Here is a 16,840-nt window from a genome sequence, read left to right as displayed (position 1 = left end):
CTTCTCATGAGACTGATCAAAACGATTAACTTCTTAACGTCTATTTATTTTATTCGTTTTTGAACGAGTGCAAAGGTTCGATTTTAACATAGTTTATCTTGACCCCTGTATTAGTGAAATGTATTTGCTTCTACAAATTCCGTATGCATTCAAGGCTGACATATAGTAACATCCACAATAAAGACACAATAAAATGTATGTTTAAGATATGTGCTAAAATATTTTCTACTTATATTCAACGTGAAAAATATTGTATGGAAGAAACCAATGAAAAGTGATACAGAGGTTAAAAAGAGGGTTATATATATATTTTTTTTAATTTTTCATCATTCAGTTACATGCTCTTGCTGTGATTATACACTGCTAAAATGAATTGGGTTGTGCGAAACAATTTTCTTTACCAACATATGAAATAAAAATATACATACAAAAACATGATCTACAGTGGTTACAGTACGTGCTTGTTTGTATGCTGTGCGGATAGAACACATTGAGTAACAGCTCTATGAAAGTGACAAATACTAATTTCCTCTTCCCTATTTATACAGCACTATACATAATTTAATAAAGACAATCTGGCATAGATGAAAAATGATTATAGGAGATTTTCAATGAGCTATTCAGCAGAGCAAAATCATAAGAAAACCGACAAAACATATATTCAACATTTTGTCAACTTTATGGTGTTACGTAAATACTATATAACACTGGGTATTGAAGTTTGAAACTTGTCATCCAACGCGTGGATCTGATCCTGTCGCTTTAGTTTTGGAATTGCTATTTTCAAAATATGAGCAAAACATTTTTTTTTTAATTATAATTGTATTAATCTAAAGTGGAAAGTGGATGGCTGGATGGTCAGTGTTGCTATGTCGCCCCCAAACTGTTGCACGGATAGTTTTAAATGCTCATCTGCAATTTCCTGTAGTGGTTGCGGTAATATTTTCTCTCAAAGTGCACTGCGCCTTTACTCATACAATCTGGAGTTTTGGTACGTTATAGGAGGGCAATGCTAAATCAGTGGAATGCTCTTAATGTAGAAATGTATCCCTCTCTGGGGAAGAACAATTTAGTGAGCAAATTATAATATGTATGTCACAAGTTATACTTGTGCAACTAGCATTTTTTTTCAAAGCAATTGACAGCCCCATTTTCTTCAGAAATAATAGTTAGTATACAGATATACACAACAGAACGGTTGTGCTAGCCACAACAACAAACTCCCAAAGTCTCTTGGAAGTCATTGGAAACAGCAGTCGGGCTCTGTGATTTAGGCATTTTAGTGTTCAGCTACGCTTGACAACTGAATTAAATGATGCCTAGGTTTTCATAGATGACGTCGTCGAGGGACTGGTCCGTGGCTTTTGTCGGGCCCACGCTGGCAGTAACGGAGGATGAGGAAGCAGGGCAGGGAGGGATGACGTTAGAGGATGAAGGAGGACTGGGTGACTGCGTTGATTTGCAGACTTGAGCATAAAGGTGGGCAAACGGGTCCGGTTTGCTTTCGTTTTTTTTAGATACTTCCTCCTCCTTGCTCATGGGCTCACTATAAATGGGTTCACATTTTTTCCCCCCCTTGCTCGGAGTGAAAGTTTGTTTATTCTGGACTGGACTGATTTTGTCGTACACCTCTGAGTAGACTAAATCGGGGTGATCAATGTTAAGGGGAGGATTCGGAGCAGAGGAGTTAGGAGGGGGAGCAACAGATTCTGTTGAACTGGGGGGTTTGAGTGGGAGAACACTTGCAGGGTCTACATACAGAGCCATGGTTGGTTGTGGTCTTGGTACAGATTGGATGCAATCAGCTGGGTCAGCATATACAGCTTCTGATTGGCTACCAAGATGACCTCCAGAGTGGCTGTCATGTGTGGGGATCCGTGGGAGGGGCATGAGGGTGATAGGAGCTGGCTGCGGTAATGCACACTCTGAAGAACCAACCACGTCCTCGCGAGCGCGTGCACTCTCTTCTAAAGCTGCAGATTTCCTCTCTTGTGTCCTCAGTTTGTTCTCCAGAATGGCAGCCATACTGGTCATATCAGGTTTATGGGAAAGAGGGGAATGAGCCTGTGTGTTGGTTACAATAACTTTCTCACCATCTCTGCTTTGGCTGTCTACAGTAACAGTTGAAGTCTTCCGTTTGATGGTACTCTGAATCAGGGAGAATATTTTCTCAGCCTGCTGTGTCTCAAAGATGAATGTTCCAGGACCAGAGTCACAGCGTCTACCTGCCTCGATGGTTAAGGTCAGCTGGTAAGAAAACACAAAGGAGGCACATAAAGCATGTTCTTGTAACCAGCAATTCTAAGAATGAAAGGCAATCCAATGCAACACCCCTGTAATAATTCCTTCCCTTGTGAAATGTGTGTAATTCTATTTTAATGGACACCGTATGAGCAGTTAATGGGGAAGTTGGGATTGTTTATAACATTGAAAGCCTTACCTTATCTTTTCCATATCGTCTCAGAAGTTCATAGGGCCATTCTCTAACAATGTTCTTCTGTATTTCTCTCAGCAGCAGTGCCTCTCGCCCCACCTGCAGCCAGTATGACCCCTGCAGGCCGCAACGCGTCGCTGCATCATTCTTCTGAACCACCACCCAGAACTCTGAGGCTGGAGAGAATAAAAACAATATTCTTTGTCATTACTTTTATATTACTAACAACATGCTTTTGCAAGCATTTTCGCAAGTACCCATGGTAAGTAGGTGATAATTAGCAAGTAGGAAAGTAGTAGCTCAGGAAAAGGAGGACTGGACTCAAACGAAGACAATGCAGGCAGGAACCTTAACAAGGAGTGACCTGGCACTGGAACAAAGGACGTGGATGGGCGAGGGGAGTGAGAACAGGTGAGCAGAAGAATGGGGAGGTATGGTGGAAAGGTCTGAGGGCATCTGGTGGATGGCTTGAGGATGGCAGGTCTGGGGAGTTGTGGCCTGGGAGAAGTGAGCAGGGGCTGGAGGGACCGATAGAGAGTGTGTGGCTGCCGGAAGGGGCTGAAGAGCAACTTAATGACAATTGTTTAATAATAATATATAATATAATGTATTCTGCTATTTCCCAATAAGCAGGTAATAAATAGCTGGTACTTTCTTTAATACATTTCCAGGAAAGTAATACGAAGTTAATTGATAGCCATCATTACAAATGCTTTATTCCCAGGTCCACAGTTAGATGATTATTAGAAGTTACTTAATAAATAATTGTATAATTATTAGGGTTGCCCCCTGAAAGTCGAAGATTCGAATCATCAGTCGGACACCCCTCAGTCAACTGAGTATCTGAGACTGTGTCTCTGGGGACAATTCGGTCCCCAGAAGTAGCTGCAGAGTGAGCGCTCCTCACTTTCACACTGCTCTCTGGGGTAAAATCACTCCACTCAATCAAGTCGTCCCGTCTGCTCGGTGAAGATGTCTGCGACGGCCGCAGGCGGCGGTGGACCCGGACCCAGGGCGAGTCCGAGTGAGATGGAGGCAGGCTCTGCTTAGAAGTGGCCAATTTACAGGTCACAGCAACTTAATACGATATAGCTTTTGTTTGATATCTAGTGTCAGGGCACATTTCTGATCTGTCGTTAGCATGGTTAGCAAACACACTGGCCAAACCCCATTCCAAAATCTGGCAGTTCAATAAAGCGTTGCTTGATAGTCTATATGAAAAAAAAAAAAAAGAGGAAAGAATAGTCAAATATTTGTATTGAATAGTTAATTCCAGTACAGACCTAATAATTGTATTTTATTTTCCGTTAAGCAGTTGATAATTAGCTGGTAACCTTTGTTATTAGGCTGACATTCCTTTACATGAATGTATGGAGGCAAGGTGCTGGAGCAACTTTGGGTTCAGTGTTTGCTCAAGGACACTTCGACATGTAGATGGGGGAGGGGTGGAGTCGAACACCCAACCCGCTCTACCCATCTCTATCTCCCATGTGACACTGTCACACCACCATGCCGCCCAATAGGACTATGACATTTCATTCATATCTTCCATCCAATTTTTAATCAGTGGTCTTACCTTTTACTCAGACTGATTTCTATATATTATCCAGAGATCAGTAAAATGAAGCGATACCATGTACTTGCATTTACAGTTTAACTTCTGCATAACAGACGTGTGACTGAATTGTTACTGCTCAACTTCCAACTTGTTTCTGCCTAACTTCTGCTGATCAGGCCACTGTTTGAAGTGAGCTGTTGCATTTTTTTGCTAGTTTACGCCCAACTTTTGCAGACCAGTAAATTGAAAATTGAAGTCCATTTTTAACCATTTACATTCTCCCCAATTTCTGTATAATTTCAGCAGATCAGTCCAACTTTGCAATTTGTCTTTTTTTTTTAATTGTAAGCCACCATGAATTGCTAATTAGGACAAATACAACTTCCCAACTTTGTAACTTTTACAAAGTTTTTTAAACGAAAACGCGGCTTTAAATAACACTTTTAAATAATACTTTAAATAACACTCTGACGTCTTTAAGAAGGTGTCCAACAACTCCAACGCAGTGCTAGTAACCACTAACTGTAGGTGCTGTTAGCTTGTTAGCTTAGTTAGCCGTGCAGCTTTCGGTCCTATAAAGGTTACCTTAGAAAGGTTTAGAATGTTGTTAGTTAAAAAGAAAGTCTAAACAAAGACCATTTGACTATAGCAATGGTGGTGCATCTCCGGTTATAGTTATATTTATATAATAGTTTCATACAAAGATATGCTATACTGTATTGGAGAAGAAAGAAAAAAGTCATTGTTCATATTTTGCTTCAGCGTCCTGTCTTTGGGCAGCATCAGGCCCGAGGTTCCATCTAAATCTGTGCTATCCATTTCGACAAAGTAAGAATACAAGAATGTATATGTGTTGGTAGCTAATTTAATGGTTTGGGGTGTTTGGTTCAGCATGTTTCGGCGCGTAAGCTTTGTGAAAAACTGTACTTATTAGGACAGAATACAATTCTGCGGACCTGGAAAGAAAGAGTTTGTCCTCATACCCATCAATTCACTTTGTATTATTTCCTGTAAATGCAATAAAGAAATGAAAAGCTGTTGATCGCCTGCTTATTGGGAAATGGTGGAACATAATTATTAAATAATATTGGGGTAATTTTTGATACATTTCAGAGAAATGCCAAATACGTTGCGTAATGCCAATTATCGCCTACTTACCATACGATTTGCATGTAACATGAAGTGTGACACATGAAAGCATATGAACAGAAGATTTACCTTCATCTGCTGAGGCATATACCTGGTTCTCTTCCATATGAAGCTGATTAGGGTCTGAGGCGCCACCTCTCTGAGAGAGAGAGAGCAAGGAGAGGACAGGGAAGCACTGAGTTGTTAAATCAAATTAGAAAAGAATGCCTGTAAAACAGGTACTGTATACAAACTTGGTATTTTGCCTTGTGGCCTGTCTTGCCTGGAATAACAATGACCCAAAAAAATTTGCAAACTGATGGGACCTCTCACCTCAAACATGCTGTGACACAGCTTTTCAACCCACTCCACACAGTCGTCTTTGAGCGCAGCAAACACCATTGTTCTGTCCTGTGTCTCCACACAAAATGCTGACATGTTCTCCTGCAAGCAGCACAGATAGCAGCGTGGGGTATTTCTTTAACTATGACTGATACATGTGAACATTATAAAGTACTGGTTTGAGGCAGATGACCGCCCACCCAGAACCTAGTTCCGCTCAAGGTTTTTCGCTGGCCACTGTCACCAAGTGTTTGTTCATGTTGGGAATTGTTGGGTCTCCGTAAACAATATTATAAAGAGTACAGCCTACACCTGCTTGATATGAAAAGTTCCCTGAGATAACTTCTGTTATGATTTGGTGCTATATAAAAATACAATTGAATTGAATTGAAAGGCTGACCATGGGACAGGCCTCGGCATTTGGGGGGAGTCTGAGGACACTGATCAGCTCGGACAGTCGGACCACCTTCAGCTTCCTGTTCTCATGAGCCTGGTGGTGCCTCCTGACCCCAGCACCATGATCACCTTCAGCACGGCCACCTGGAGAATACATGATGGACAACAAATATATTAATATGGAAGTAATTATTAACTAATCAGAACAATATTTGTTTCAACACATTTGCCAAATGTACCTACGCAATGATACACAATTTGTATTGTGTTGATTCGATTTTGAGCGGAGGAAATATTCTCTAAGACTGCACCAAGCCACAGGTGACAACTTTCAGTGCGAGGTGTGAGGAGTATTTTAATGTTGGTGGGACCCTCGACCTTGTTCTGGCATGCGGCATTCTAGCATGTGTGTGAGGCTATTCTGAAAGGCGCTTTGAGAACCGTTAAGGTTGAAAAGCGCCATATAAGCCAAGTCCATGTCCACCCAGTGTTGATGGTAAATGTAGTCAATTGAAGCAATGCATTCTTGCGGTTTGACCATCTCTCACGTAACTATATCGTCACCTTCAGGGCATGTCTATCACACACACATACACGCACCAGTGTAGGAAGAACAACCTCTGTTGTTTTTATATTGCCACCCAGACTGGAGGTGGAGTGGTTTGAGTAGGCCAGAAAGGGAGGAACTTTATGTTTATGGCCTTGTGAAATGCCTCTGGGTATTGATTAAACCTTCGAGACTTCCTGATAAGCTGACTCTACTCAATAGTGAAATAATCACTCAACGTCCCAGAACTGGTACTAAGACTCTCTGACTCTCCTAAAGTTACGGCTTGTCATGATAACAAGGAGACTGGAACCACTCAACAACTCTTCCATTGATGAATTTGGTTACAAACCAAAGGGAGATGTTTGAATACATCAGATGTATTGAGCCTGAATCCATATCACATTAAGACAATGACTATAATAAAACAAAAGGGGCAATCAGCCTTCTCCTTTGCCCTCTCTGCCTGGGACCTTCACACCACTTCACACTCGTTCTGGTGAAGATATATAAGGAATTCAGCAGATGTGACATAAATCTTGGGATGCGTTCCTGAACAAAGTCCTCTTTTGTTTAACCCAAGTTTGGTTTTGTTTGCGCCACCTACTGGCAACAGGAAACAAGCCATATACATTTACATTGTGTGGTCTACACTTGTTATGCAACAACATGTCGATGTGTCAACGCCGTGGCCACACCAAACAGGAAGTAGGAATAACTCAGCAATGTTTCAACCAATCAGCCTCAAACTTCATACTCACTTCTAGTATTGAGTCATAGTCGTAGCACCTCCTGCTGGCAACAGGAAAAAACATGCCAGAAAGATTTTATGTTTCATAGGTCTTGCACATGGGTGTGGAAAAATGGCTCTATAGCGCCCTCACGGTATGTTTCACCTAGATATACGAAACTTGGTAGGCATGTTATGACAGTTTGATTTTCTGTGTACTTTAAAGTTGTATTATTTGGTTAGGGGTGCCAGCCAGGTCTCTCTCCTGGCATTTAAGTCAGTCACGTTACGCTTGTATTTTTTTTTTTGTTGAAATCAAACCAACCTCACAAATGGTAGTACATTAAAATGTATGTATGGTATTGTAAGGTATTAAAGCTTCTATAATGCTCCCTACCTCATGTATCACTTCTCCAGACCCCTTCGCCACATCGTTGAGTGAATTTCCCTGAATAATCTGCTTGATGTTGGGTCACACATGCACTTGTCCTCCTGTGGCCTTGACAGTCTACCCCCCAGATTGCTTAAAGAGTTATAAGAAGCCACTGCCCCTTGTCTTCTCTCTATTGTAAATGAGTCTCTGTCCTCCGGTTTGTTTCCAGATTTTATTTCAAACAAGCTTATATTCAGTCACTTTTAAAGAAACCTGGTCTGGATCTGACACGCCCTCATAATTACAGACCAATCTCTAAATGACCCTTTGTCTCAAAAATCATTGAGAAAGCTGTTGCCAACACCTCGCGTCACCTGTCCCTAAAAATTCAAACAGATTAACCCTTGTGGTATGATTCACCTATAGGCACTTTAGTTACTCCATTTTGATACTGTTAGACTTGTCTGCCACCTTTGACACAATAGATCATACCATCTTGACTAAAACACCGGGTCATAGATGGAACTGCCCTCAGATGGTTTTCTTCATATCATAGAAATCTTTCAGGTGACTTTTGGTTATTATGTCGTGTGGAGTCCCACAAGGTTCAATCCTTGGTCCCATCCTGTTGAGCAGTTATGTGTTCCCCCTTGGTTGTATTATTCGTCAGTTTAAGATTGTTGCCTACCATTGTTATGCAGACGATACCCGGCTTTATGTGTCATTTAAATAAAAACAATTCCAATGGATTATCCCTCATGGTACGATTCACCTATAGGCACATTCAACTGTAGACATCGTGATGTGAATCTAAAATGTGATTATTATCGGGGGACTGGTTTATGCGTTCTCGCTCCTGCCAGTCGGCACATAGAGAGCTGCCTTTTTTTCCTTCTTCTGCTCCTAGCTGGACTGTCACAGTGCATAACCTTCATCTCCCACATCTCGCTTTCTCACAGCAATAGGCTTTATTTTGTTCCCAGCCTACATCCGCTCATGGAGAATGTCAGGTATTCTACTGTGCGGTGCCACTGGGGCGCATATGGGGTTCTATGTATAGAGGATATTTCAAATTCCAAAGTCCAAATAGAAAATTAAAACAGATAAAATTAAAAAGATTATTATTTTACTACACTACTAGGAATAATCAAGCCATAATTAAACTTCAAAGAAATTGAAAAAGCAAATTTAAAATGTAAAATAATAATTTGAAAGTGACAATGAAAAAAGGGAAATTTTAAATGCAAAAGCTCAAATGGAAGTGCTCAAAATGAAAGCTCAAATTGTGAAGATGAAATTGAAAATGGCAATGGAAATAAGAAAAGGGAAACATCAAATATGAAACTCAGAATGGGAAATGGAAACGCTTAAATAGAAAAAGCTAAATTATATATATTTTTTTGCATTTTCACTTTACTATTTGGCATTTCAAATTTCATCTTTTCCATTCGGCATTTGGCTTTTCAAGCTGTATGTAAATGAGGAGCCGTGGCCCAAAGGCTGGAGGGAGGGTTTGAAACGGCTGGGGTGCAGAGGCACCTTATGGACAACAGGGGGAGCTGGCTGCTAAAGAGCACACTACAATGAAAACAGAGAAAAGAGAGGAAAATAGTGTGCAGGGTTGGAAGGAGGACTATAATTTATAAAGGCAATTCACCATATTCACATGGCTGGCATTTTCCTCTGACATTACGCTCAGGGTGGGAAGCTCAAATGCTGTTATCATGTCGCATTGCTTTGTTCCAGGTTGCAAGTCTTAAAAACGTAAGGAATCTGACAAATCGTCATCATTTCACCGTTTCCCAATTGATCAGCAACTGAAAAGACAGTGAATGGTGAAAATGCAGATGGTGGATCTGGCCATATTTCAAGGTAGAACAACATGTTTGATAACTAATTAGCTACCATTTGGTAACATTAGCAGTCAACCACTTCCTACCTAAATTTTACATTTAAAGTTGAACACACACAAAGTCAACAGTGACAGGAGCGTTAACAATTCAACCTCAGTTCCCTGTCCTTGGCCTAACGCCAAGAAAGCAGGTGCAGCAGGTAACAATACACGTTTGTCGTGCCTTACAGTATTACAGTGTTTGAAACCTGGTGTCTGCTGCTGAAGTAATTTGTTTGAGAACATTTTAACTCTTTACTATATTTCAATTAGAAGTGTAATGAAAAAAACTGTATTGTTACACCTATTTCCACTTTCATTCAAATACAAATAATTTTGCCGCTTCAACAAATTAACTTATTTTCTTCCAAAACTCATGAAATTTGAATTTAGTTTGCATTTTTTTTTGGCATTTACACGCAATCGAACTCCTTCCACCTCAAATTTCGGCACTGAAGACTAAAGACTTTCACGATACTAAATTGTGAAAAGTTGGAGTTTTCATGGAGCAGTGTTGCCATGGCGAGGCGGACTATTTTCATGTTTCCCAATCTGCCCCAAATTTCACATGCACTGAGTCATAGTCATTGTGTCACCTGCTCGCAACAGGAAGCGAGCCTCCTGTGCCAAATATCATTCATTTTACATTAAATGTATTAAGTGAAGCCTCCGTAACACATAGTTCAATAGTTTAATACCACACAAATAGTGGTAGAGCTTTACGGTACCTCTCATATCCTGGATCTCCAGTCGACCTACTCCACTGCTACTGCGGGGGAACAGAGACATCAACACTGGCTTCCATCTCTGACAAGAGAGAGCGAGATGGTTAATGACGAGAGGAAAGTACAAGTTGATTATGATAACACTGGACACAATCAAGCATCAATGTGTCACCAGCATGTAAATATGTCACACATAGTAGTTCAAGTTTATGATGGATTACATAATTTTCTCCTCCTCCTCTACATAAACTCCACCTTTTACATACACTTGCGTGCAACTCTCAATCTAAACCTTTTCCCTGTGAATGTGAGTGTCAGTTTCAACCCTCCCACATGTGACACAGAGATAAGCTGCTGGCGTGTGAAAACTGTGCTCGCAATTGCGAAAATGAATCTTTTGCTTTTGTATTGTCCTATCGCAAATTTGATGAGTTAATGCTGAGATTGTCGTGTGATATGCGTGTGCATATCAGTGGGCATGTGTCAATAAAGTTTTCTTCCTGGGTGAGTTCCGGTCTGAGCAGAACTGATCCCCCGCTGTGTTTTATTGCTCCGTAATTATTATATATTATATGCACGCCATAACCGCTGAACAATTCACCTCTGCTAACATAAACGTTAGTCACATCCTCTCTGTGTTTAACTACACACACACAGCTATAACTACTAAACATCCAAACCATGAATAAATGCAATGAATACAGCGATAAACAATTAATAAACGCATGAATGGACCCACGAATACAGTGACAGACAATTAATGCCTGGAATTAATCAATTATTAGTGATTAATTCATAACTAGTGTAAGCACAGGAAACCGCTAAGTGGATAAAACCTACAAATTGACCTATGAAATCCTCTTAATGCACCATTCAGCAGCTTAAAGGTTATTAGGAAGCACGAGTGATATACTTTACGATTCTATATCATGATTGTACAAAACATAGTTGAACAAAACAACTATCATAATCTACTTTGACGGTAATTCTAAGGTTGCTAGCTAACGTTAGCTTGTGATAATTGGAAGCATCAACTATTGAACATCTCTCTACGTACAATGAGGGTAAACAACACTGATCCCAGATGCTTAGGCCCGGCCCAGGGGGTTAACTTAGGCCTGGTGGGCCGCCAGGCTTGCAATACACTGGCAGGAACCCTGGGCTTGGGACAGCATCGAGGTATTATGGTATACCAGGCTATTTATAAATACTGAAGGTATGGTTATGATATTGAAACTGTGGTTTAATACTACAGGTCGCAGAATTCTGGGGGCAGAAAATTGTCGTTTTTAATAGCGAAGTCAGGCAATAATTGGCCTTTTTCCATCATTCTGTGAGAAACTGTGATCTGATTTTATGCTGCATACGCCATGAGTCTGCCGACAGCAGGGCACAGTGAAAGGAGTTGCCCGCCGCCTGCAGCTCTTCATCGCTAAAATGCAGCGTGCGAGACTACTCCTCATCTAACAGATTGCTGTGGCCGCTCCATCTTGTTCCATTGCTCCTCCCTGCAATATTTCAAACTGGTCTGCTGTCAAACAAACAAAAAATTCGAAAATGACCGTTGTCTTATTTTGGAAACAAATACATTGCATTTCCTGTGAAACTTCATAATAAAAGTCAACTCATGTGTCGCCAGTTGAATGCTTTTAACTTTGTAACTTAATTCAGCATTAAAGTGATTCAACAGAAAGTGATTTAACAGACATCTATTTATTTCTATTTTTTTCCACACAGCATTACTTGTTTCCGCACAATCTGTTCACGTTTTTCTTAATAAAGGTTTGCTGCCGTCATCCCCTTGTTAGTACATTCTCAGGGTCAAATTTGGTGTATAACCATTTATTTGGTCTAACACTGTATTTTCTCTACTAATTCCTTTTCATTCATTATGTCTCGTGTATTATTTCACCAGAAAGAAAGAAAAGAAAACGAGAAATTCTTGAGAACTGGGACAAAACCTTATTTTGAGGGTTTAAAAAAAAAAGATGATTTAATTGGCTGTATGATCAAAAAGTTTGATATCTTTGTATTCAATAAATACCATTATAATGTTGCCCACTTATAATTTCTGTTGATAATGTAGTTTGTCTTTGTAATAGACAACATATACTATCATTTATAACACAAAGAACACACATTAGGTGCACCATAGAAACTTTTCATTGACATAAACTCATTTTATAAATCATTATGAGCATATATTTAACGAATATAACGGGGGAGGTAACTTCTCTACGACGGAGTTGACAGTCAACTGACGGAGTTGACATCATATAAAACACAAAATAGTACACATAAAAAAACCCTGGAAGCACACACTTCTCTTTTAGATTGTTTCGGATTTTAACAGAAATCAGCTATTACATTTAAACCTTAGAAGAAAAAAAAATATGAGAAGATGTGAGACTTTGTAACCAAACGGATCAACTACTGCCATCCAGTCACCAGGCTTGATGCTCTCAGCAGTTATTCCTGTGGATGTGCCCTCCCGGCCTGATGGTGGCTCCTCTTCCATTTCCATCAGCTGGTGTGCTAAAGGTCTCAAAATATTTTCTATGGGGGCTGCAGCATATCTCTGGTTATCCATGCTGTCTTGCTCAGTGCCTACAGCAAAAAAAACTGGACTGAAACATTCTTGGTTCACCGGGATGACCCGGTGAATCCTTCTTGCTGCAGGCAACGAACCACTCAATGTCTTGTCCATCAGTGAGGCAGAGTAGCACATTGTTAAGGCTGTCGGAAACCTTGCCATGGAACTGCTTGGCGCTGACAATGTCACGTCCTCTTAAAACCAGACTGTTAGTTGCCCTCCTCACTGCGCCTCCAATACCATCTGGAGCGCCCTCTCCACATGAAGAAAGTTATGTCACCTCCGTCAGCATAGATGTCAACTCCTTGAGATGGGATATCTGACAGAGATGACGTCTTACGGAGTTGACAAAATGTTTTCATTTCACAGCATAGGGAGTAGCCATTTTGTTTTTCAAAGTTGCTTAGAGTTCTCTTAATGCTAACCAAAATACACATTTTTTTTTAACCATAATTCTAATTTAGTTTTCATTTAGAAGGGCAACAGAGTTGACCTGTTATGATTGAGACACACCTAATATCAATATTATTTCAGTGCTTGAACAGCGTTCCCACCTTTTTTGAAACCAGGTGACCAAGTGACACAGGGGTCCTTAAGATATAGCAAACCCTTTTTACGCCGGATTAAATTGTGTTTTTGTAGAAATCGAGACGGTGTTGACAAAAATCTGGGACACAACTTTAAAGGGCCAAGATTTTCCTAAAAAAATTCAAAACAAAGATGATTATAATTGTACATTTTTACCCGTGTTTTCAGTAGGTATTGTTAGTTTTAGATTTTGAAGGTTCTTAATGCATTTTCTAATTGTTGGAAGTTTTGAATTCTTGTCTAGGACAAGGGTGTTTTCTGGCACAGGGCAAGACAAACTTCTTGCTATTGCAAAGACATGCATTGATCAGTGGATTCTGTGATTGGAAACATCCAGAGAGGATTTGTGATCATGAAAAGAACGCAGAACATGGACAAAACATGCGCTCTTTATTGCACAGGTGTCAACAACCGCTTTGGTAAGGCAGCTCCTAGCAATGAGGATAGCTCAGCTAGCGCAACAGCTAGCTGCCTGGACGCCAGTATGTCGGTGGGAAGCACGAATGTCGAGGGAGCAAACAATTCGTCGCCCGCTGTGATGGCGAGCAGCGTGAACGACGAGAAGTCCCCCAGCTTGCAACGACGGCCCTGCTGCGAGCTCGACCATTGAGGGAATTGGCGCCCTTTTGGGACTGTAAGCAGCCTCCGCGCTTCCTGGAGATCCAGCACGGTGGGGACCCGTAACGGAGGAGCCCCGGCAAGAGGCGATCCACCGAGGGCCTGCAGCCTTCCAAATATCTTGCATCAGTGAGGGAGAATTGGGTGTAGGACACGCTCTCTCACCAACGATTTACTTCATTGCCATCTCCAAAACAGGTGGAACAACAGCATTGGAAATAGGACGTGTGGTCACTGTCATTACATTTTTGGTAGTGAGAGGACTACCATTCTGAGGCGACGACGAACTGCTGGGGTTGGCGTGAAACGGAAGCTATTTGGGTCTGCTTGAACTGATCCTGAACTGAACTGAGTTTGACCCCCTTTTAAAGGAGCACATTGAGAAGCATGGCAATAAGGGTAGAGGTAAGCCCTCCTCTACTTGACCTCAACTTTGTCAGTGCAGATGGCAGCGTAGTGGAGAGATTCATCAGATTTGAGCCAATCCACTGCCACACAGATATAAGCCTGGCGGAATCTGTGATTAAAATTGTGATAAAGACTTGGGGTTGGACTTGTCAAACAACAAATCGAGGGCCAAGTCATGATCATACGAGCAACATGTCCTGGCAAATACAATGGGCTCCCGGCGCACTTAATATAAGAAAACCCGCTAATCCATTATACGCCGTGTGTTGCCCATTTGTTGAACCTTGTAGGTGTCAACAGCATTGAACGACGAATTCATGAGCCACACAAAAAAAAGTCCCCTGCAGTACTATATGGAGTTATAAAGCAGACTCCACAAAGGCTCTCAATGAGAATTGCAGGGCAATCAGAGGCCACAATGGCCTCGGACTGTGATGAGAAAACCCAAACCAAACGCTTTAAAACGTGATACACTGGGGACAGTAAGGAGGACGATTTTGCGGGACCGGGTACTGGCTAGGTTTAAGTCAACAAGTGACCATCTACAAAAAAAGAGATATGGATTTCGCAACTGCTCTTGGTCTTTCGCGGTCATTGCACTCATATGTTGGCACTTTACACGACCAGTTTGCAGAGCTCGAAGAATCGGCGCGCTCTGTCAGTGCTACGCAAGCCTACCTGTTCCACATTCGACGGGTGAGAAAAAAGGAGGAGATTTGCAGACGGGTCTGACGGTGACGGCGAAGCAGGTTTTACTGATGGTAGTCTGAGATTTAAGGTTGAAACCTATTATGTCATTATTGACAGACTCAAAACAGATCGACGTCTACTCAGATGTGTGTGAACCCTTTGGCGCTGTATTTGAGAGGGACTGTGGTGACTGTGGTGACTGTGACGTGCGCGAAAGAGCTGCTACGCTGTACTCCACCCATCCGACGGACTTGGACATGTCCTTGGCAGACAAGCGTATTCAGTTCGTGCATTTCGTACAGAATGAGACTTTGCCTGCACAGCTTCTGCAAGTTTGTGAGAGGAATGGACTTAAGACAAATGTTTGCGTTTCGCTGCGAAGGTTTTTAATCTTCCCCGTCTCAAATTGTGAGGGTGAAAGGTCGTTTACCATTTCAAAAACGAGTTAAAAAAAATGAGCTGGGGGCCACAATGTCACAGAGGCGGTTTTCTGCACTTTCCCTCCTGGCCACTGAACATGAACTCGGGAGGGGTTTTAATTTTGAGTATATTGTACACCAGTTTGCATATTCAAAGTCAAGAAAGAGGTCGGTAAGATCGGTTTACAAGTAAATTGAGCCATAACATGATTGAACATTACCAGAAAATATATGCCAGTTAAACACGCTCTTACAAGCCGTCTTTCCCGTTATTTAGGAGTAAAAGTTGTGTATTTTTCAAAATGTATGCTGATGCTGATGTATTTTCACATGTAATGTGATATGTGAGTGAGTAGCCTTGGCAAGACACAGTGGTGTATTCACTAGCATTTGCACTATAGCTAGATTACATACAATATTTGCATCTGTGCATCATCATTTCTCTTCATTAAAATGCACTTTATGTCTGTAAGATGTTGAAGCTTGAAGGCTGAGGAGTAAGTGTGCTATCTGTCAGCGCTGCACAGGAATGCGTAGTGTGGAAAATGTGTTTCAACTTGTTCATTTGGATTCCTGCTCTGGAGTCTCACACAGAAACCAAAACTGTGACTCACATTTTATTCCCTGAGCTAACTGTGGCATCTGAATAAAACTGAGACAAAATAATCTTTACATTATGTGACATCTCACCTGTTAAATAAATAAAGCACTGAGCTATGCAGCATTATAAGCCACTATGACTGTACATATCATCTCCCTATCTGTCTTTCTCAGTTACTCTACAGCGGTGGCAAGTCTGGTTTTCTTGCAATGTTCTTGTGAGGTTGATATGATTATGTTGTCACTGTAATCAGAACATAAAATAATTCATATCCGCTGCAAGAGAAAAAAAGCTGTATATTCCTGTGTCTGATGACAGGCTCATAAATTATCACTGCCACTGAAAAAAAGTTCAAATCTGTTAATACTCACTTTGCCAGCTTTGTGTGGTTGGAGGTAAACCTTCCCTGTTTTGGTCTGAGAGTCCATCAGAGAAGCAAATGCCTTTGGATTCTGAAAGACGAGTGAGGTTTTCTTCCCCCCCCCCCCCTCTGGTGAATAGTGGAGTTGGGGCGTGCCCATAGTGAGACATTCTTGAAATATGATCCTCACCTGATAATTCAATGCAATTCTATTCCCAACAAAAGTTATCTCATGACACTTCACATATGGAGCATGTCTAGGCAGTGCTCTTTATAATAGTATTTACAGACACCCAACAGTTTCCACAAGTAAGCAAGGAAAAACTTGAAACCTTGAAAAGAACCAGACTCCAGGTGGGCCCTCATTTGCATTGACTGGTTTGGGGAGAGAGAGAGAGCGAAATGCACAGCAATAACACTAATAACAATAACAACTAC

At 41.2% G+C, this 16,840-nt stretch overlaps 1 protein-coding gene across 1 annotated transcript; it reads right to left on the bottom strand.

Annotated features, from left to right (window-relative positions):
• Positions 1 to 304: 304 nt before the first annotated feature.
• Positions 305 to 16,469, bottom strand: dok1a (docking protein 1a). The gene is made up of 7 exons (XM_070923136.1): positions 16,413 to 16,469; positions 10,128 to 10,206; positions 5,863 to 6,002; positions 5,454 to 5,564; positions 5,211 to 5,280; positions 2,441 to 2,610; positions 305 to 2,247 (listed from the first exon to the last, which is right to left on the bottom strand). The coding sequence occupies exons 1-7, from the start codon at positions 16,467 to 16,469 to the stop codon at positions 1,309 to 1,311; spliced, it is 1,566 nt and encodes a 521-aa protein (XP_070779237.1). The 3' UTR covers positions 305 to 1,308.
• Positions 16,470 to 16,840: the final 371 nt, after the last annotated feature.

Source organism: Enoplosus armatus, chromosome 2, assembly GCF_043641665.1.
Source record: "Enoplosus armatus isolate fEnoArm2 chromosome 2, fEnoArm2.hap1, whole genome shotgun sequence".
NCBI classification, from domain to species: Eukaryota; Metazoa; Chordata; class Actinopteri; order Centrarchiformes; family Enoplosidae; genus Enoplosus; species Enoplosus armatus.
The sequence above is the reverse complement of the archived record's forward strand: the minus strand, read 5'-3'. Positions and strand labels throughout refer to the sequence as shown.

Bases quoted from the DNA above. Each gene is read 5' to 3' on its own strand.
- dok1a (XM_070923136.1), bottom strand. From the start codon at position 16,469: ATGGACTCTCAGACCAAAACAGGGAAGGTTTACCTCCAACCACACAAA. The intron at 6,003-10,127 runs GTACCGTAAAGC...TGTATTCTCCAG, and splicing joins GGAGATCCAGGATATGAGAG to GTGGCCGTGCTGAAGGTGAT. The intron at 5,565-5,862 runs GTCAGCCTTTCA...TGCTGCTTGCAG, and splicing joins ATGCCGAGGCCTGTCCCATG to GAGAACATGTCAGCATTTTG.